The sequence below is a fragment of the Saccopteryx bilineata genome, chromosome 2 (assembly GCF_036850765.1).
Source record: "Saccopteryx bilineata isolate mSacBil1 chromosome 2, mSacBil1_pri_phased_curated, whole genome shotgun sequence".
NCBI lineage: Eukaryota > Metazoa > Chordata > Mammalia > Chiroptera > Emballonuridae > Saccopteryx > Saccopteryx bilineata.
The window spans coordinates 377,911,496-377,934,091 of NC_089491.1; the positions used below are offsets into that span (position 1 = coordinate 377,911,496).

At 42.6% G+C, this 22,596-nt stretch overlaps 1 protein-coding gene across 2 annotated transcripts in view; it reads right to left on the minus strand.

The window, feature by feature from the left end:
* Positions 1–3,286: 3,286 nt before the first annotated feature.
* Positions 3,287–22,596, minus strand: part of ZNF652 (zinc finger protein 652) — a 58,597-nt gene continuing 39,287 nt past the window's right edge. For both annotated transcript variants that reach the window (XM_066263889.1, XM_066263891.1), the window contains exons 2-6: positions 16,578–17,724; positions 13,552–13,699; positions 13,084–13,199; positions 12,505–12,649; positions 3,287–8,397 (exon numbers count right to left, since the gene is read on the minus strand). In XM_066263889.1, coding sequence (XP_066119986.1) covers positions 7,886–8,397; positions 12,505–12,649; positions 13,084–13,199; positions 13,552–13,699; positions 16,578–17,477 — 1,821 coding nt within the window. In that variant the 5' untranslated portion in view covers positions 17,478–17,724 and the 3' untranslated portion in view covers positions 3,287–7,885. The remainder of the gene's footprint in view (positions 8,398–12,504; positions 12,650–13,083; positions 13,200–13,551; positions 13,700–16,577; positions 17,725–22,596) is intronic.

Sequence of the window (22,596 nt, forward strand, 5' to 3'; positions counted from 1 at the left end):
TACACCCGGCCACCTGTCACCTAAACAAATCACAGCTTCAGTGTCATTTTTTTTGTCAAGTGTTGGAGTCACAAGCGGACACCTCTATCTACCTGTACTGCTCAGGGTCAGACGTGGCCGGGGGGAAGGAGACGGGTATGTGTTAGGAAGGCCATTCCAGGGGTAGATGCCTCCTGGCTCTACACGGAACAGTTATGGTCCGCGGTTGCGAGGAGCCACAACTAGATGGAGGTCAGAGAGCTGATGAGGGTTAGGGGCCCTAAGACAAGGAGGTGACAGAGAGGGAACACAGACGGAATTCCAGCCTGGAGGCCTCCGGGACCCAGGGACTGCTCCCTGGTGTAACAGACAGCCACGTGGAGCGGAACAGGGGAGAAGTGATACCTTCCCGAGTTACCCACTCCACTCTTGTCCTCAGAGATGTGTTGGGCCTGCGCTGGTGGTGGGATTTGGAAGAAGGAGGGTCGCCTTCCTGCTTCAGCATGGAACACATCTCCCACGGGAAGGTCCTGGCTTTGACTCTCGGGCACCATTATTTTAAAAGCCTAATTAAGATGCCTGACCCACAAGGACCTCTGACCCACACATCAACCGTTGTTTGCACTGTGAAGGCTGAGCAACTACTGGACATAGTAACAAGGGAAAATGTCTTAAAAACTATGATCTATAAGTAAGCATTGAGTCAAGAGAGGATATTCTATAGGAGACTTAAAAGCGCGCTCTTTCTTTAGAAGGCTTAGAATTAAGAAGCTGAAGTACTTTGTTGCCCCCTTGTGGACAAAGCCAGTACTGCTGATGAAATAGAATCAGTTCATGTCAAGAAATGAATAAATGCATATTCCAAGGACCCATCTGATTTTCAGAGGCTGTATATATATCCTTGGGGACACAACTTCAGAAGTAAACAGAAAAAGTATGCCATATAGTTTTTCTTTTAACTTTTGAAAAACCTAATGAGTTGAATAATCAAGCACAGATGAGATATTTCTGGGAGGGTTAGATTCTACTTTTTTTAAAAAATTTTTTTATCCCATTTTAGAGAGAGAGGAGAGAGAGGGTGGAGGGGGGAGGGAGGGAGGGAGGGAGAGAGGGAGGGAGGGAGAGAGAAAGAGAGAGAAGGGGGTTAGAAGTAGAATGCATCAACTCCCATACCTGCCTTGACCAGGCAAGCCCAGGGTTTCAAACCAGCAACCTCAGCATTCCAGATTGACGCTTTTACCACTGCACACCACAGGTCAGGCTGGGAGGGTTAGATTCTAAAAGAATATTTCTCACCAACTTGCAAGTGCAATTAAACACAGCCCCAAGTCCTATGCAGGATGTGAGTTGGCATCCCTGTCCTCTGACCACACGGTCCCCTCACTGTAAAAGACAGGTAGGGAAGGCAGCTGTGTTTGTTCAGGAGCTGGATATTAAGAAACGACTTGATTCTTTGGTAAATCCGGTACAGAGACAGGCTCTTTGGTTGATCAAAACCAACAACACAAGTATCAGATTTCTTTCTGAAGTTCAGCAAAATTCAGCTCCTACCCTTTCTTGCCCCATCTCAATTTCCTGCATGTCCCCCAAATCGTTTTCAAGTAATCTGTAACATGCCCAGTCTCACCAGCAAAGCTCAAATCACGTAAAAGGAACCTGGAACTAGAAAGTGGGGGGGCATTTCTCAGGGGCAAGGGCCTTCTGACACTTGCACCAAACGTTTCCTATCATAGAAGACACGAAACAAGCCAGCATTGTCTCTGGGCGCAGCTCCTCCAAGTGGGAAGCCACTACGGCTCTCCACTCGTCCTGCCCGTGACTCAGATGAGAAAAGACATGCGTTTCCAAGTGGTTACTTTAGGTAGCCAGTTACTACCAAAGAGAAGCAAGCTTCCAGGTCAACAATAGGAGACTATCAAGACAAATCAAAGCCAAAAGTATTTAAAACAAGAAACCCTTGTTAGTTATTTCTGTAGAAAGAGACTTGTTGTGCTGAGTAAACTGGTCTTCCCATTCCAAATAGCCAGTGAAGGTTTCCAAAGTCTTGAACTTACTCATTATCAGACACAAACCAATTCTCACAATTTTGCACCGTCCCACCAAAACATACTGTCACCAGACAAAAATGATCAAGAATTATTAACAGCTGCCTTCTTAGAGTCCCACTTCATGTGGTTATTAGTCTTGAAAACCTGAGCATTACTATTATTAATTTGAAGGAAAGAGGCATGATATTTTAAATCAAAAGGGAAGATTACTGACTAAGGCCAAAATACTCAATGCAATAGTTTTCGTTCATTGAAAAAAATAAATAAACCTCCTCAATCCAGTTTCCTCATTTTGAAGTTTTCAGTTTGGGGGGAGGACTGGAAGGGAACCAGAGACCTGTACACAGCACAGGCTTCCGTTCTGACTGAAAGGTTAGCCAGTTGCTACAGTTTTATTAATAAGGTGCTCATATCACATAGAGAACACATGGCAACCCCCTTTTTATTACATCCTTCATATATTATCTATCAACCATATTTCAATTAGATGAGAACAAGTAGGAAAGAAAGTATGAGGGACAGGAGGATGAGAGGCAGGTCAAAAATCAATCAAGGATTTTTGAAAAACCCAGAGAGCACTTTTCATGATTTGATAAAAATAAAAGCATGGGTACAACCTTGCAAACTGTCTCTGGAAGAGAGAGGGCACACAGGAACAGGGCATAGCAACAGCAGCATCAGGACCCCTTAGAAACAGGAGGCATTCAGGAAGACTAGGGTGAGCAGAAGGTGTTCCAGAGAGATACTCAACAGCCTTTTTCGTTTGAGAAGAACATCTGGCTTCCGGTGAAAGAAGAGCAAATGAAGAGCAAGGTAAGGATAAAGTATTTTATCAATAGAGATGAAACATGTGAAGAAATAAGATAGAAATAAAAGCTAAAAATGCCACCTACACATGACGGGGGAATAAAACCAAAGCACGTTTGAAACTCTGGTCCAAGGTTTCAGCTGTTTTGTAGAGCCACAGCCATCGGAATAGGGCGATTCCAATACTCGTGGAGAATGAAATAATCAGAGGTAGGATTTAAACCAGGAAAAGAATGTTCCAGGACGCTGGCTTTTCGAAGGCACTCAGGAACAGAAGCTGCAGTGAGCTAGTTGAGGGTGGGAGAGAGGTGTATGTTCATGTATCTGTTGTGTGGAAATAAAAACTCCAGGAACATTGTGACAAGACATGTATTACCGAGTAATACACGGCGGAACAAGGTAGAAATCCACTTTATAAGTGGTTTCTTACAAGAATATATTTTTGCTTCCACTTAGGAAGGAAGAGAAATTCACTTTCTGAACAGGCAACTCTGCAAAAACAGTTTGGACTTAAATGAAGAATTTGAAAAATGGTACATTATCTGGTTCTTTATTCAAATTTACTGAACCTCAAGCTTCAAAGTTGGGACAACCAAGGGGTTTGGTTTTCTTTTGAATCTTGCAAAACCTATCCTCTGAGTCTAAGACAAAAAGACCTGATCATAAAGTCTATAAAAAGTCTAGAGAGTATAAAAGTATGGAACTATGAAAGTGGATATACTGATGGCGACTTTTATGGCTTCCATAGAAAGTGTAGAGAGGATCTCTGGTTTGCTTTAACGAGGTAGTGTTCAGGGTGGGAAGGTCATTGTTACCTATAATAAATGCTACAGATGACAGAAGCAGGTTCACAAGGGTGTTGTTATTGCATAATAACGCCACTATCTCATTATAATGGCTAATGACCTCTCACTCCTGAAAAGAAATGACCTTTTGGGAAATTTCTTATCATGGTTCAGGCAAAGGAAAATGAAAACCCAATATTTACTTGCTCCATTTTACAGTCTGAAGAGTTTCAAGTGAGTTTATTTTTGCAAATATACATAACTGGTCAAATTCTTAAATGGAACCTAACCCCTTTTCCATAAAACACTTCCCATACAGTCTAAACAGCACTGAAATGTTCATCATGTAGATCAGCAATGTAATAAAAGCTGCCGCTTCTATACACTAGCTCAAACAGAAGGGTTTTCTAACTTTAGTTTTCTTTCTTTTTTTCCTTACAATAAAACCCATCACCATCTGTGTTTCACAACTGAAATCTGCTAGGTGGGGTGAATATATATACATCTGCAATGGATTTCTATTTCTGCTTGATCTTTTTCTTGAAATTTAAAACTTCTAGTGAAATAAAAATTAAACATACATATCCACTCAACAAACATAGAAACTGAAAATTTTTCAAGAAGTAGAAAATTTAAAGTTCGCAAGCATCTCTTGAGAGTAGTTTGCCTTCACTTAGAATGTGAGGGACAATCAAGTTACAGGGAGCATCCGACCACAGTGGAAAGGGGGCTCCAATAAAAGTAGTTTTTAAAAAGATGGTACAGCTATGGCGATGCCTGTGCTCGGTCATTAATGTAATGAAAGTCAATGTAAATGGTAGACTGGAAAAGCATACGCAACTGATTTGCAAAGGTTTCTTTAAACTCCTGTAAAGTTTTATGTGGCAACCTCCCTGCTTGCTAAAAATAAGAATCAGATCACAAATATACGTGGAAATGAAGCCACGTACCATTAAACTGATCATCTTATATTCCTCATTCAAATTTTAAAAATCTAACTCGGTATGAGCTCACCTGATTTAATTTGAGAAAGCAGCAAGCAGCCTTTCATTAAGGCTGAGAAAGAGTTTATATTTGAATAATCTATGAGAAAAAAAATAGAAAAATGGGGAAAAAATGACCAGAATCAACTCAAGAAAGTCCTTGTGAATTTTCCTCAAGTAAGTCTTAACCCTAGCAATGAGACAAGCCTCTGAAGACAGTAAAATTAAGTGTTGAGAAACAGACTCAATTTGATATCTGTATAATGCTGTGATGGGGCCACTGTCGTCTTAAAATGACTTAAGTACAGACAATGGCTGAGAACTCCAACTCCTCCATAGTTATTTTTTCACAAACAGACAGCAAATAGGAAGAATTCTGAAAGGCGTCACGGGGCGCCGTTACCTGGGAGAGCACACACCATGCAGTGCCAGCTCTCATCTTAGAAACGAGTCTCAATCACATGTTCAGCCCCGAGTCTGAGTCTCGAGCATGTTAAGCCTGACGTGCGTTTAAGGCTTAATCCTGCAGTTCTTATATTCAGAAGCATTCAAGTTGTGAATATTCTTAATGCATTTCATTATTCACATGTAATATGACACTGACGAGGAGTCATTACGTTCTGGGCAATTTTCCTGAAGACCACAAATCAGGAAAGGCATACTTATATAGGAAAAAAGATGGAATTTTCCAGATTGTTCCACAATATACTTTACTGAGAACTGTATCGTGTGACAATTCTGATTTTTCTAAACCCCCCTATTTTTTTTGCTTCTGTTAAGGGTGGTGGTGATGACTTGCTTAATACTGGTTTTCCTATGTAGAAGATACTTTCCTTATGGCTATATTCACTTGAATAAAAAAAATTAAAGATGACTACCTGGATGTTCCAGTTTATAATTGTAGTACACCTCATAAAATCATTGCTTCAGTGGTCTCAAGTCAAGAATTCAGAATTGTTGCCCTATACCAGAAATTCACTTACAACAAAATGAGGGATAGCCAATTAACTGGTCTGCAATTTACATCTTTAAGAAATAATTTTAGTATTATAGGTTTGGCTATGAGATAATGGTATGTTTACATAAAGGTGTATAGACCCACAAACTTGTCATGAAATTCAAAGGAAGAGTGTGGGGGCAACAGGAGGCAGTCACTGAAGATAGAACACTCATAAACAGGAAATTAACTTTCCTTATTGGTTTGGGTACCTGGGTGTCCCAAGAATGTATAAAAATGTTTAAAATACCACTCTTTCAAACTTATATGCAAAACCAGGAAAAAAAGTGAGTTTTGATATACTTTTCTGCCTCATTCCAAAATTTTTCTAGATCTATAACAGAAGACAAAGGTGAAAATCAGAGGGAAAAGGGACATATTAAACCAAAAAACTAATAGAGATTGCAATCTTTTAAAAACAGTGATTTAACCTCAATGGAAAAAGTTTTATTTTTTCTACCACAGAGCTAATCAGCCAGAAAGGTGCTTAAAGTATGTCTGCATATTTAATATTAAACACAAAAATAAATAAAAGCCAGGGTTCTGATTCAGGCAATGATCTATGAGCCTGAGGAAAGAAAATGAAGAAATTTTGAGATTAAAAAAATCAAGGGAGGGAGAGAAAGGAAGCAAACCGAACTTTGGAACTCAGTTCTCAGAGATGGAAAAATAAAAAAATTTTAACTACATTGAATCAGGATAAAATTGATCAGTTAGATACATTTATGTTAGCCCTTCTGTCCAGCCTTTCCTATAATAAGCTCCTGATTGTGCTCTTTCGAAGTTTTCCAAAATTAGAAAGGTAGACCGCCTAACGGTATTAGAGCCGCCGCTCTCCCTACCACCTACGAACACTGCTAGGACATAATTATTTGCAGAGGACAGGGCAACAAAACGCAGTTTTCTTTCCCTCATTGCAGTTTAAACTGCGCTGGAATAAGCTCACAGTTGTGGACCATCCAGTGATATCACGGACATTGTAAAACGCAAGCAATCTGTGTTCTCATCCAAATTTCTCAGCCACTAGCAGCCACGTCATGCTTGTGATTTTAGTATACTGTTTCATCTTTTCATGACGATTCTAGAAAAATAAAGCAATCTCAAAACGGGAAGTGTATTCTGAGACTTCAGCTTGCCATCCCACCAAGGTTGATGGGAGCACAGTTCCTCGGGAAGTGAGAAGCCGATGCAACTGGGATGAGCCAATCTCCACGACTTCCTCCTCCGGACAATGAACAGCTCTCCTCAGATTTTCAAAACATGCACGCTTCAGGTGACTTCCCTGGAAAAGGCCCAACACTCTGCAACCATCCATTTAATGTGCTAACTGAACCAAACAAAACATGGAGGACAAGAGCGTGTCAGTGAGCCCAACAGACACTTGAGTGTTAAGCAGAGATTAAAAAACTACCCAGGACTAACGCCAAGTTCTGAAAGCAAAACCTCGTTGTTGTAGGAACTTGGTCTGGAGACCTTCTCAGATACAGCTAGTTTCTGAAGCACCTTTGAGTTGTACGGATGTAAGAATAACTTTAAACTATAGAAGTTATATGCATCTTTAAGAATCACATTTTGATGATTATAAAAAATTTTTTCTATTATACAACATAGGTCCAGCTACACTGAAAAAATTACACCGCTTATTGAAATACATTTCATTTTAGAAACAGATTACTAAAGAAGTCTATACAAAAACTCTAAAATAATTTCTGTAGTAAAATAAAGAGTGTGTTAGGAGAGCTACACAAAGAAGAAAATTTCCATTTTTTCTATAATGCTTGGTATACTGTGAAACACAGCCAGCTCAACTCTGCAGCCAGCACCAAAAGCTGAAAAGAATTCATTACGATACACAGTGATACAATTAATGCTCTGGGTTAATCTCACAGCCTTCCCGATTAGTACAAAGGACACCAGGCCTATCCCCTCTTTGAGGAGAAGTCCAGGATATAAAAGCAAGCATACCTCATCAGCCGATATGAAATTATAAAATTCCACAAGTCTGAGTATTTGAAATTTATAAAAGTCCCCAGAAAATGCAAGCGAATTGGGCTCTGGTTTGGTGGTTCCCCTGGTTTAGGTGACAGTTCCCTCCGTGAGCTCAAGGTCATCTTGTTCGTGTTTGGATGTGTGGACTCACCCAGACAACGACGACAACGACGACAACGACGAGGCTCTAGGTGGAGGCTGAGGAGAGTCTGCCTGCCACAGAAACGCGCAGCGACTCCCTCTGCGGATCACACGTGGGCACAGAACTCGAGGAGAACGCACTTAAGGGGACGGATGTTAGTGATGCTGTGCCGAACTGTTCTTCTCCGCCAGGTGCCGCAGAAAGTTGTCCTCGCCCTGGCCTCTGTGATTTAAAGGCTCGCTCTTAAAGAGAGCTGGAGGTGGGGGGAGGTGCGGGACTGGAGGGATGGGCAGGTGGTGCGGATGGTGCGGGTGCGGGTGGATGTGGAGGTGCGAGAAGGGGTGGGGCACGGGCCGAGGGGGCAGCGTGCTCACAGGACTCATGTTGATTGGAGGGGCTGGGGCTGTGGGCGTGTTCACCACAGACGGGACTGGGGCGGCGGGGGAGGTGGTGAGCGGGATCTGGACAGCAGGCAGCACGTTCACGGGGCTGGTCACCCGGAAGCACTTCTCCTTGTGCGCCTTGAGCATGTTGGAGAAGCGGAACCGCTGGCCACACACGTCGCACGGGTAGGGCTTCTCGCCTGTGTGAGTTCTGCGGTGCCTCTTCATGTTGGGGCGGCTGGTGAAGCTCTTGCCACAGATTTCACAGATAAAGGGTTTCTCTCCTGAGAGGGACACAGACACACAAAAATGATGAACTACGAGGTGGAAAAGATGTGCTTATGTGATTCCGCAGATTTAAAAAGGAGAGTACTATTCCTCTCCTGCGCCATATTATGTTTTCATTGTCAAAAACGAGTCTTCCAAAGTTGGGACTTGACAAATATGAGCAGGTACGAGTCAAACTTACACACAACCTGTCATCCGGGCTTGGTTAGAAACAAAAACAGGGGGGGCCCTTCACATCCCACAGGAAAAACTGCTCACATTGCGTTCCTGTGCTCAAGGGGGCTAACACTGCTGATGAATCTCCGCCTCTAAATTTGGACAAGTTACTCTGTAAGCAGCGTCTGACACTCCAACCAAAAGTAAGACTGTGCTGGAAATGTCCCGTGGTGCTGACTCGTGGTGGTGCAGTGCCGCCAGTTTGAAACCCTGGGCTTGGCCAGTCAAGGCAGATACGACAAGCAACTATGAGTTGATGCTTCCCACTTCTCCTTGTCCCCTCCCCTTCTCTCTCTTTCAAATCAATAAAAAATGAAATCTTAAAAAAAAGAATCTGTCCTGTGGAGCAAATACGTCTCGGTGTCCACTTGTGCCTAATCCTCAGCATGGGCTTCCTCTTTGGTACTAGACTTGGAAAACACTGGCCTGGCAGCCTACAGCGTAGATGTCACACGGCAGAGTGTTTCTCAATGGAGGGCTACGGGCACTCCCGCTGACAATCGTCAGTATGTGGGACTGTCCTGCACAGCAGAGAGCACTCAGCATTCCTGCTGCCAGCCTACTACTGCCCCCAAGAGATTCTGACAATCAGAAATGTCCCCATACCATTTCCAATGTCCATGGATACAAGGAGAGTTGAGGGGGCATGGGCTATAGCTTCTGGTCGAGAACCACTGGGCCGGTGCGTCAAAAAGGAAACGAAATCCCAAAGTTCTAAGAGCATTTAAGGAGAAATTGGGTTTGGGTTCTAAGAACTTGATGTTGAAGCTTCCTAACTTCCTTTGGACTTTCTGCTTAGTTCTGTGCTGCGTCTGCCTGCTTCTCTCCGCAGGCTCTGGGGGGACGCAAGATGACAGTATAGGGTCCATCAATCACTTCACGTGGGATGCCGAGGTGAGGGGCGGAGTGCCTGTGGACCCGGGCTTCCGTGACCACACGCTTGTATTACCAATTCCTTCACCCAAGCTCAGTGTATATAGCTTGTATCCTTACAGTAACTCCTGCTACAGTCTGCTGTCACTCCAGTATTGCTCCCTTTCTTCCCACTTGGTGGCTTTACTCCATTTTATATAGATGCTATTGTATACGGAGCCTACTGTGTGCTCTGGTCTCATTTTTTTCAGAGAGAGGGTTAGACAGGGACAAACAGGAAAGGAGAGATAAGAAACATCAATCATTAGTTTTTTGTCGCACACTGCGACATCTTAGTTGTTCATTGATTGCTTTCTCATATGTGCCTTCAGAAGACCTGGTGATCCTCAGTGACACACCGATAGACCGACAGACCCTATGAGCAAGGTTTGTTATCATCCCTATTTTACTGATAAGGCCATGACAAAACCTGCCCAAGATTCTATAGCTAGTGAACAGCCAAGATTTAAAACTCTGCATTCGGCCTGATCAGGGGATGGCGCAGTGGATAGAGCATCAGACTGGGATGCAGAGGACCCAGGTTCAAGACCCCAAGGTCACCAGCTTGAGTGTGGGCTTATCTGGTTTGAGCAAAGCTCACCAGCTTGGACCCAAGGTCGCTGGCTCGACCAAGGGGTCACTCAGTCTGCTGTAGCCCCCTGGTCAAGGCACATATGAGAAAGCAATCAATGAACAACTAAGGTGTCGCAAGGAAACACTGATGGTTGATGCTTCTCATCTCTCTCCGTTCCTGTCTGTCTGTCCCTATCTGTCCCTCTCTCTGACTCTCTCTCTGTCTCTGAAAAACAAAACAAAACAAAGTAAAACAAAAAAACCTCTGCATTTGAGGCCTGGCCGGATAGTGATTAGAGAAAGCATTGTCTTAATATGCCAATATGCAGGTTTGACGCCTAGTCAGGGCACATACAAGACTCAACCAATGAATGCATAAATAAGTGGAACAACAAATCGATGTTTCTCTCTCTCAAATCAATCAATAAAAATGTTTTAAAAAGAGAGAAGGGGGCCCCTGATCTCACATAGGCCCCACCCGTTCCCCTGCAAAAACACCTGCGTTCTAGCTCGAGTCATAACAGCAGCCCTGCCCACCTCACTGCTCTGTGCATCCCAGCACTCACCAAGGAACGCTCTTTTCTTATGCTGCCTCCACCTCGGGACCCTGGTACACTCACTAGGAGCGAACACCTCCTAACCCACATGGAGTCCTTATTCTATCTCCCCGCCTCTAAGGGCGGCTCTGGTGCCCTCCTGCCATCTCCTCACTTCCCTGAGTGACGGACTGGACAGTCAGGAGGGCTGTTTTCTCTGTAACCACCAGTACTATTTTCTGACTGTCATATTTCTCTTATCTTTCAGCTTCTCATTGTTCCATCACTGCCACAGCGAGGCTCTTGGCTGTGATTCATATCCCTCTTTCTGGGTACGTCCCGAGCCCAGCCTGCTGTCCTTTCCAATCCATTTCCTCCAATCACCTTAAAATTTTCAAATTCTAGGCCTGACCTGTGGTGGCGCAGTGGATAAAGCGTCGACCTGGAAATGCTGAGGTTGCCGGTTCAAAACCCCGGGCTTGCCTGGTCAAGGCACATATGGGAGTGGATGCTTCCAGCTCCTCCTCCCTTCTCTCTCTCTCTCTCTCTCTCTGTCTCTCTCTCCTCTCTCTCTCTCTCTCTCTCTCTCTCTGTCCTCTCTAAAAATGAATAAATAAAATAAAATTTAAAAAAAATTTTCAAATTCTATATTAAAATCAATTGGTTAAATCAACTGATTATGATATAACCACCTGATGGAAGTAAATTAAAAACAATAATATAAAAATATAGAAATGTAATTAACAAAAATCTATGATCACATCTGACCAGGCGGTGGCGCAGTGGATAGAGCGTCGGACTGGGATGCTGAGGACCCAGATTCGAGACCCCGAGGTCACCAGCTTGAGCATGAGCTCATCTGGTTTGAGCAAAAGCTCACCAGCTTGGACCCAAGGTTGGTGGCTTGAGCAAGGGGTTACTTGGTCTGCTGAAGGCCCGCGGTCAAGGCACATATGAGAAAGCAATCAATGAACAACTAAGGTGTCGCAATGTGCAACGAAAAACTGATGATTGATGCTTCTCATCTCTCCGTTCCTGTCTGTCCCTGTCTATCCCTCTCTCTGAAAGAAAAAAAAAGAATAAAAACCTTGTTTAAAAAAAATCTATGGTCGCTTAAAATTATCTATAGTCTACTAAGTAACAAGTTATAAAAATATACACATGGCATACCGGGTAAAAATCGCTGCTGTAGACTAACAGAACCTAGAATCTTATGATTAGATTTTATTTAGAAACCTGGAAAATATTTCATACTGTTCAATTTGTGCAAAGACGCTAATCCCACAATATCAAGTTAAGACTGAGATAAAGGGGAGCTGTTATTTTAGTCAGTTCCCTGGAAGCTAGATAGTCAAAATGCTATGAGATTCAAACCCATGGAGCTACAGAGCATGTAACCTTAGAAACACAATATGGTTAAAGTAGTTTTTAACCTCATTGGGTGGACGTGTTCCTGAAAAGCAGTGAACTTTGGTAAACCAAATCCAATTAAACTTCTAAGAGTACTAAGAGGGTATTCTACTTAAAGTAGTCAGTGTCCTCCAGTTTTTAAAAGTCCAGAACCCTTTCCTGAGAAAAAATACACCGAAAATAGGTTTCGCACCATTTCAGCAGACCCTGTGCCCCAAGTGAAGAATTCATCCTCTTGAATAAACCTCCAGTTACAAGGCACTAACAAATAATCCTTTTAAAAATAGTTATAGAGCCTAACTGCTCAGTATTATATACTATATTTTTATGTATCAGGTTTGTTTAAAGTGAAACTTCCACTTAGAATGCAAATTGGTGGTTTGGACTCGGAAAGAAAAAGCCTCACAGGTGGCCATGCACCAGTACCCGGGACACTACTTTCCGAGGAGCTCTTACCAGTGTGTGTTTTCATGTGCTCGTCGAAGTACTGCTTCATGTTGAAGTCCTTGCCGCACCACTGGCACATGAACTGCTTGTGCCCGATGTGGATGCTCATGTGCGAGCGCAGCTGGTACTTGTACTGGAACCTTTCGTCGCAGTTCTGCATTGGACACATGGAGCCCTCTGAATGCCAAGCGTCAGAGCTGCCCCTGAGCCCACCCGACAGAGGCGGCAAGACCGGTTTCCTTTTCATACCCAAAACAGAACCCGCTTCTATCAACTCTGGCTCTGCCGTAATTCTGTAGCTGGGTTATTAATAAAAGGGAAATTTCTCATAGTAGGATCACTGAATTATTAAAAGAAAAAACACCCATGTTATTCCCAAATTTAACTTAACCCAAGAAATGAATGTGTTAATGGGGACACTTGTCTCCCTAGCAGGGAGGGAGCTCGCGCTGCTCCTGCTCCCAGCACGCGGCTGGGGGCTCGGTGCAAACCCGCCCAGGGCCTTGCACTGCAGCACAGCCTCTCTCACTCTGCTCCATGTGGACAAGCGCCAGCCGCCGGCCTGGGCCTACTGGGGGCACTCCTTACCTCACACCTGAAGGGCTTCTCTCCTGAATGTTGCAAGGAGTGCACCTTGAGTGACATACTGCGTTTAAATGATTTCCCACAGGTTTCACATGTAAAAGGCATGTCTTTCGTGTGTGCTGCAAGACAGAATGCACTTACACTCAGTTCACCCAAAAGCTCAAACTGAAAAAGACAGGTGTCCTACTTGCAAGGTTATTGTGCCATCTTGATTTTCTACACTAATTTGTGAGGCTTTAACAGCAATGTCCCGAAAAGGAAAAGAAACAACAAAGCTGAAAAGAAAGCTAGGTGTGGAAACTCCCAGTCAGTTTGGCGGTGCTTCCTGAGACATGTTGCATTTGGTTTCAACAAGTCAAAAGTGACTAAAGCAAGGTAGTCCCTCATATCCTGCCCAATCCTGGGCATAAAACACACCAAAGAACAAGGGAAAATTATAGGTGTGAGAGAAAAGAAGCAGACAGAACTTACCAACCATGTGTTTCCGCACATGAGCCATGGTATAGAATTTCTTCTCACAAATTTCACAGGAAAATTTCTTTTCTGCATATCCATGGACAATCTTGATATGTTCATGAAGAGACCAGAGTTTCTTGAATGATTTGTTACAGGAAACACACTGAGCAGGATAAAGAGAAATAATCTTTATTTATAGGGGCTGGCAGAAGGCCACACCTGCCTACTGGCAGATGACAAGGGGGTGTTTGGATTCACGGCACAAGGCCAGAATCCAAACAAATGCTATACTTCCATGGAGTCCAGGTTCCAACAAATATCTGTGTGTTCTACTTTCCGAGATGCATCTTTGAGAGACACGTTGGGAGTATGAAAACAATGTCAAAAAGTAAGACAAGAAGAGATGGAAAGTTCCACTAATATCAAAGAATTGACTGCTTTTATCAAGTCTGTATTATCCCTATAAAAAGAACCTTCAAGTTAATTTTTTTAAAAAAAATATGGATTACCAAAAGCAGCCACTACATAAGGGTCACTAATAGGTGTTTACCAGAAAATACAAACTAATTTAAAATTACAATAAAAGCAAGAAAAAATACATATTAATTGTTATAGATCTGCAGAAGGATAACAATGATTCTGTACCTTAGAGAATGTATTTGGAACTTTAATGAACACAAATTATTGAGATTTCATATTTTTCCAAGTTTAATTTGCTCTAATATTAAATATTTCCCTCTGGGAGAATTTATACAACCTCTAAACTGTCAGTATCATTCCCCCTTTTCCTTTATAACCCAGCTTGAGATGTCTCATACAAGTATCTATTGCAGCGATTTTCAACCGGTGTGCTGCAAAAAAATTTAAAACATGCTACACCTTACTACTTAGGGGCACTGACCTCTTTTTCCTTAGAATGTCAAATAAAAATGACAACAGCCAACACAATAATACCCAGTGTAAATGAATCAAAATTATAACTATTTTTTGTCAGATCAGCAAAAAATATATTTTTCAGTGTGCCGCAGAATTTCAATAATTAGTCTAGTCTGTGTGTGCCCTGAGGTGAAAACGATTGAAAACCGCTGACCTATAGGAAACACATGCAACACCACTATGAATCATTAATAGTCTGGAATACCAGGCATAAAGTGTATAGAAATAAAATGCTTCTGGTTGAAGCAAAACAATACTAGAAAGTTCTAGGTAACCATCAGACTCTAGGATACTTAAGAGAACAAGCTGGTATTTCACTGTAAATAAAGATCTCTTAACATTACTGTCACTTCAGGGAACAAGGAGACTGAGATACTGTGTGAGAAAAGGGCAGACAGCTCCTATAAACCACTGTGTGGGGCCAGGTTTTAATTTTCGCTTCTTACTAGGTCATCATGACTATTAGGTTCCATACTTAAGAACAAAGCAGTGTTTTTTTTGTATTTTTCCGAAGTGAGAAGCAGGGAGGCAGTCAGGCAGACTCCCGCATGCGCCCGACGGGGATCTACCCGGCACGCTCACCAGGGGCAAAGAGAGATAGAGAGGAAGGAGATGGGGAAGGGTGGAGCAGCAGATGGGCACTTCTCCTGTGTGCCCTGATCAGGAATCGAACCCGGGACTTCCACAGGTCGGGCCCATGATCTACCACTGAGCTAGCCAGCCAGGGCTAACAAAGCAGTGTTCTTGAGGAATGTAAAGGGCGTTCACTTAGCACCAACCAAACCCCGGAATACATGTTTAAATGTACTACGGTGAGGGATAGTGAGGAGAGTCACAAAAAAGATTTATTAAGTGTTTTCATTTCTCTAACTTAATAAAGTAAACAAGATAAAAAGTAAAAACTATATAAAGGTCTTCAAGATCAAGATACACCTTTTCAGCAATGATCGTACGGAACCTATTTTGACCCCTAGGGGGCAGCACCACATCACACTCCTTTTGGCCTGAACTGGTGCACCCACTTCAACGCCAAAACCCTGTAGTACTGGAAGATATGGGCGCCATGACTCAGTCTTCTTTTATTTACCCAGCGTTTGCGAGATCAAATCACAACTGACAATCCAAAAGCACTGAATTTTTAGCGAAGGTAATTGATATTTTTTAAAAACTCTCTTCAAAGTAAAGCAATGATCTCTGCTGTTGATTAAAAGCAAGAGGAAATGTGAAAAATAAGCAGTACTCCAGGAAACAAACCAAAACAAATTTTAAAAGAAATTTAGCTTAAATTTGGTATAAAATATGTCTATTTTATGGATGTATTAACAGACTTACCTTTCATAAGTACTCATTAATATGCTTTCATATATGCAAACCATATAGTTCAATATAATAATTCATTCAATGTAATATAATTAGCACATCTAGTCCTTTCAAGGCACCAGCCTGCTTTGAACACCAAAATTTGTTACCTTAACGATACGGTACAGTAGCATTATATAACCCTACTGCCAGGTGGGCATTTTCAACCAGCTCAGCCTCTGTTTAAAGTTTGCATATTCCCATGGGCTCAGCCTCTTGACAAATTTAATGTTGTCATCTCTCCAATGGCAAAAGCAAACTCACTCCTGGAGATCTTCCATTTCCACTGGTCTGAGTCATGAATGACGGTGTTTGTCCCCATCGGCTGCCCTAGAATCTGGCATCCTTTTAAGCCTAGAATGGGACTGCTCTCTATTCCTGAATTTTGCTCTATATTTCCCACCTTGACAGAGAAGATGCCAGAATGAATTATAATACATGTCCCACAGCTGTGACTGTCAGTGCAGGGTCGGTGTTGACTTTACCTCCTGGGCACTCACCTCTAACAAATCCCCCTTCCAATGTACCTGGGTTCCCACTAGTCCAGCGTCAGGTCAATTTAGTGCTTTTGAAATGAAATGTTAAGCCCGGGTTGTGAAAAGACCAAAACAGGGGCTTTTAAAGAGATAAACTGGTGAAATCTGTCCCTTCAGCCTCTATTGTACTTATTCTCTTGGGCAGATACCAGGTGCGTCTGAACAGCCAGGTTCTATCCTGGAAAGTGCCCTCTCGGTGATGAAACCTACCTGAATATTTTTTTCACAGTCTGTTTGCTGGTGAAGGGACAGCTCACTTTCCAGGACAAACTTCTTGCCACACTTATCACAAATCTGCATGCGCCTGTGAGTAACGTTCATGTGCTTCTCCAGGTACCAGCGAGTATTAAACACCCTGGGGCACTTCTCACAGGTCAGAGTCTCTTTCTCTTCACACTTAGCTCTCTGGACTGGCGCTTTGGGCTCCTTTGCGGCCCGCTTCTTACGCTTAGGTGGCTCTACACTCTTCCTACGACCTCGTGTAGTTCTGGGAGTGGGGGAAGTGGTAGCTGCGGCAACAGAGGCAGCTCTCCTCGTTCTCCTCTGTGCAACGCTGACCTTCTCCACTATCTTCTTCTTCTTCTGCCTTTCGTTCTCTCCGTAGTCGTTGCTGTCATCTGTGGCCTCTTCCTCACCCTCTTCCTCTTCCTCCTCACTGCTTGTCTTAAGAACAGGAGTCTCTTTGGACTGAGAAGAGACACCCTTTTCCCCTTTAGATACATTTAATGTTTGATTATTAAGGTTTACCTCCACTATGATCTGCTCCCTTTTGTAAGAGACTTCTTCCTCCTCCTCCTCCTCCGTGTCATCGGAATTCTCCCGGTCTTCCTTAACAGCATGCACGTCAGACACGGCCCTTGTCTCCCTGAAATATGGCTGTTCTTCTGTTTCATGGAGATGCGGTTTGCTCATCTTGGTGTCCACTAACACAGAATAAGGACTTCCCGATTCCCTCTTGTACACTTTGGTGGACAGGTCGAGTTCTTGGTTGGCACCATGATAAAAGGTAGATGGCACTTGACCACGACGGCTGTCTTCCTGTGCCATCCCTGCTGCATGCACAGCACAGTTTTCAACCAGCTCCTGGCAGGCGCTGGCTGTGTGGCTCATTGGTATGTGGCCCACTTTATTAAGCAGTTCAGACTATAGAGAAATAGCTTTAAAACAGTAATTATCAAGACTCAAATCTTTTTCCATCCACAAAGGACCACTCAAGTGGAGAAAAGGTGCCCCGGAACCTGGGCGCAAGCCTTCCGGCGCTGCAGCACCAGCGCGAAGTCGGGTCTGGTTGCAGCAGGAGCAGAGCACTAGTGATTTTTCTTTTGAAGACAGCTGCAAGTGGCTTGGAGCATCTTATCTACAAAGAAGAGCAAAGAAAAAAAGGTCAGACACCACTATTTCCTTTGTACAGCATGCACTTACATCATACAACAAACACAGCTTAGAATGATTCAACTCTTTATAATATACATTGCTTTATCCTGCTTAAATGGTTCAGTGTGGGCCATTATTTCACTGAGTTACATGAATTCAACAAACATTTTGTTAGAATTAGATTCTAAGTAAATTTAAAAAAATTTTTAAATTGATTTTAGAAAGAGAGGGAGGGAGGGGGAAGAGAAGAGGAGGAGGAAAAGGTAGGGAGGGATGGAGAGAGAGAGAGAGAGAGGAGAGATCGAAGATCATTTTCTTTTCACTTATCTATGCATTCATTGGTTGTTCTATGTGCCCTGATCTGTCATCAAACCCATAAACTTGGTGTATTTAGATGAGTTTCTAACCAACTGAGCTAACCAGCTAGGGCTCTAAGTAAATTCTAAGATGGCAGGAATCACTATCCCTCTACTGAAATAAGCTTAGAGCTTAGCACAGTGCCTAGCACTTAGTATCGTGTGTTCAGTATATATTTGATGACTGAATGAATAGCTACTATTTGCATAGCATTCATTACCCTAGATGCTATGGGGCATACTGATATGCCAAAATGTATGATCTCTGTCCACAAGGAGTTTACAGTCTTGTTATACAATATAATGCGTGTTGTACACGAAACACACAAGAGCTTTGCGCTGGCTTTCTTTTCAATATCAGACACCATCGTCCACTACAGTGAGAGAACTCATAGAACAAAGATGGTAGTGGGCTGTTCACTGCAGACCAGGGAAATAAAACAGCTAATTGACATAACTAGTCAAGAGAGAGAAAATGTCCTTGCCTTTAAATAATTTTAAACTAGATATAGATACTACTACAGATGCTATTGTTTTCAGGCTTATCATTGTAATTACCAAGTTGCCAAGCATTTTAAAATTTGTTCTATGCAGGGCTCCCTAGATCCATTCAGTAACTGGATGGTTTTTCATGTGTCAGTTGCACAGAAATCTAAATTCCAAGAAACAGTAACCATCATGTTGATACAGTTCCAAGAAAAATAAAACTATCAATTAAAAAAAAAACTCAGAAAGTCACATAATTTGCTTTGTGACATACCTCACACTGCTGTTTGGCCAACCTCCTAACCTCTGAGTCATATATTTTTGCAAACACATACCCTGTCTAGTTGACTCAAGGAAGAAACGTAGTAGTTACTGAATGCCTGCTACGTGCACATGCGCTGTAAAGGGGCTTATTATCTGTGATTTCTATTTAATAACCACCACAAAACTTTAGAGTTGATTTTAAAAATTATTCTTCTCTTCCACTTTCTTTTTCTTTATGGATTTATTATTTTTAAATTTTTTTTAAGTGAGAGGAGAGAAGACAGAGAGACAGACTGCCGCATGTGCCCCGACCAGGATCCACCCAGCAAGCTCACTAGGGTGAGATGCTCTGCCCACCTGCAGCCGTTGCTCCATTGTTCTGCAATGGAGCCATATTTTAGTGCCTGAGGTAGATAGAGGCCACAGAGCCATCCTCAGCGCCCCAAGGCCAACTCTCTCCAATAAATTCAGCCATTGCTGCAGGAGGGGGGGAGAGGGGGAGAGAGAGAGCAAGAGAGAGAAGGAGGAGGGGGAGGAGTGGAGAAGCAGGTGATTACTTCTTCTATGTGCCCTGACCAGAAATCAAACCTAGGACATCCACATGCCAGGCTGACGCTCTACCACTGAGCCAACCAGTCAGGGCTGGGTTTATTCTTTTAAAAATAATTTTACTTTCATTTCAGTGGAATTTCAGAAAGAAGTGGTAATAAGTGCTACCATGCTTTATTTGATATCTGAATAGATATATTTATACTATTTTGTATTTACTGAGAAAATTATGCCTCTAAGAGGCTAATTTGTCTAAGATCACATATCTATCCAATGACAAAGCAATGTTCGACCCCAGGCCTGCCTGACTCCAAAGCTCGTGGTCTATCTTCACTGTGACAAATGACAAGCCAAAAAAATCATTTAAAATCAATTACTGATGTAACCATGTGTCTTTTTGCAACAGTTTCACACTTCATATTTTAAGTAGGAAAATCCTAGTAGCTTTATTTTGCATATGCCAAAACTTCTGACCCATGGAAATAATGTAAACTACTATAAGTGCTGTTATATAAACTTACATTAATTATCTCAGATTAAGCAAGGGAGGAGAGACAACAGAATTCAACTAACCAGCAAAAGCTAGAGTTAAATAAAATTCAGGGAGCCTGACCAGGCAATGGCGCAGTGGATAGAGCCAAGTTCGAGACCGTGAGGCCACCAGCTTGAGAGTGGGCTCATCTGGTTTGAGCAAAAGCTCACCAGCTTGGACCCAAGGTCGCTGGCTCGAGCAAGGGGTCACTAGGTCTGCTGAAGGCCCATGGTCAAGGCACATATGAGAAAGCAATCAATGAACAATTAAGGTCTCACAAGGAAAAACTAATGATTGATGCTTCTCATCTCTCTCTGTTCCTGTCTGTCTGTCCCTGTCTATCCCTCTCTCTGACTCTCTTTGTCCCTGTAAAAAATAAATAAATAAATAAATAAATAAATAAATAAATAAATAAATAATTCAGGGAGACAAAGAAAAAATAAATGAAGAAAAATCCTCTGTGGTAGTCAATATTTCTGGGTGCATGGTAGAACAGACTTTCAACCCTGCCCCCTCCCCTATAGTTGGGTGGGGCCCTCTTACTACTTCTGGCCAGTACATCAGGAATAGATGTGACACACAGACCAGGGCGTTTGCTAACCAGCATGAGACCCTCCCGACCTATTTCCTCTGCCACAGGGACCAGCAATCTTCAAGGTGATGACTGCTGTCACTACTATCAACCTGGGTCCTTGAGGGACTAAAAGGACTTATCTTTATTATATGCGGCTTAAATGTCTGTTTGTCGCCAATAGCTTATTGGTTGCTTGCGTAACTGTACTAGCCAATGGGGTGAAGTTGCCACAGCATTCAAATAGTCCCGCCTTCTGGCATGCCACTTCACAAATTGAGGTTAAAGATTGGAGCAATTATTATGCTGTTAAGAAATCTTAACACCAGAAGGGGTCTTTGCAATGGTACAAGACTAGAGGTTCTCCAATTGAAAAATAATGTCATAATAGCTAAGTCTTTGACTGGCTCCTCTAAAGGTGAAATACATGTCATTCCAAGAATTGATTTGGCTCCATCTCAAACAGGGTTGCCGTTTCAATTGAGACGTAGACAATTTCCTGTAAAACTTGCCTTTGCTATGACCATCAATAAGTCTCAGGGCCAAACGCTTAAGCGTGTTGGCATTTTTTTACCTGTGCCTGCATTTGGACACGGTCAACTTTATGTTGACTGTTCAAGAGTTCGTGAAAGAATGGACGTAAAATTAAAAATAATTGATGGTCCTCTGCAAGGCGAGCTTAAAAATGATGGAAAGATCTACACAAGAAATGTTGTGTACAAAGAGATCTTTGACATGTGAATTAACATTTTATTATTTAAATCGCCTTTATTTATTGAGCTAGCGGTGGCTCTTAAGAAATGTACCGCCAGTGGTTTCCTTCATTGCACTCTACTTTAAGCAATTAAGCAAATAGAAGGGGGAAACCCCGTGGGGCAGTAAGCAAAGGGGCGTCCTCGCCGCCTGCCGTGGGTAATTCAGTTTGAATTAGCAGACACCTTTGCACAAATCATTTTAATTACAATTTATAATATCTAGAACAGCAGTCATTTCGTATGACCGCCGGGCTTTCTAGTAGGATATATGCACAGTGCAGTGATTTTTTAAAAAATCAACTTTTACCTAGAATGTGTATTTAAAGATTTTATTTATCGATTTTAGAGATAGGAGAGGGGCGGGGAGAGCAAGAAGCATCAACTTGTAGCAGTTGCTTCTCATCTGTGTCTTGACCAGGTAAGCTCAGGGTTTTGAACAGGCAACCTGAGCATTCCTGGTCCACACTTTACCCACTATGCCACCACAGGTCAGGCCATAAAGTGTGTTTTTAAAGCCACTGAGATCTTGTGCTGTTTACTACTGCTGCATAACCTGGCCTATTCTGATACAGGTGGAGTCTAGAAGTGGAGTGCTGCTTCATTGAAAAACCTAAAATATATAAAAAAGGGCTAGGGGCTGGATAGGAGGAGGCAAGAAAACTTATTGGAGGTAAAAGAGGAGCAATTTATATTATGCAGTCGTGAATTACTGGTGAAACTATCATCTAATTATCTCACAAGGTAGGTAATACATATGACTCAAAACTAAAGCTCTAGTGGGAAAGTGGACTATTAAACTATTAAGAGATTGTGCTGGTTACTGTTGGCTGTATTTGACAAATTACTACATACAAAGAATGAATTCATAAAAAAATGATCAGTTTAGCCTGACCAGGCGATGGCACAGTGGATAGAGCGTCAGACTGGGATGCTGAGGACCCAGGTTCAAAACCCTGAGGTTGCCAGTTTGAGCGTGGGCTCATCTGGTGTGAGCAAAGCTCACCAGCTTAAACCCAAGGTTGCTGGCTCAAGCAAGGGGTCACTCGGTCTGCTGTAGCCCCCCGGTCAAGGCACATATGAGAAAGCAGTCACTAAGAAACTAAGATGCTGCAACAAAGAATTGATGCTTCTCATCTCTCTCCTTTCCGGTCTGTCTGTTCCTCTCTCTGTCTCCCTTCTGTCTCTGTCTCTGTCTCTGTCTCTCTCTCTCTCTCACACACACACACACACACACACACACAAAGATCAGTCTATACACAGGAATAAAAGGAGTCCAGAAAGCCAGCAATCTGTAGGGTTAGTTAAGCAAGTGCTTAACATAAAACTAAGGTCTTTGAGCTAC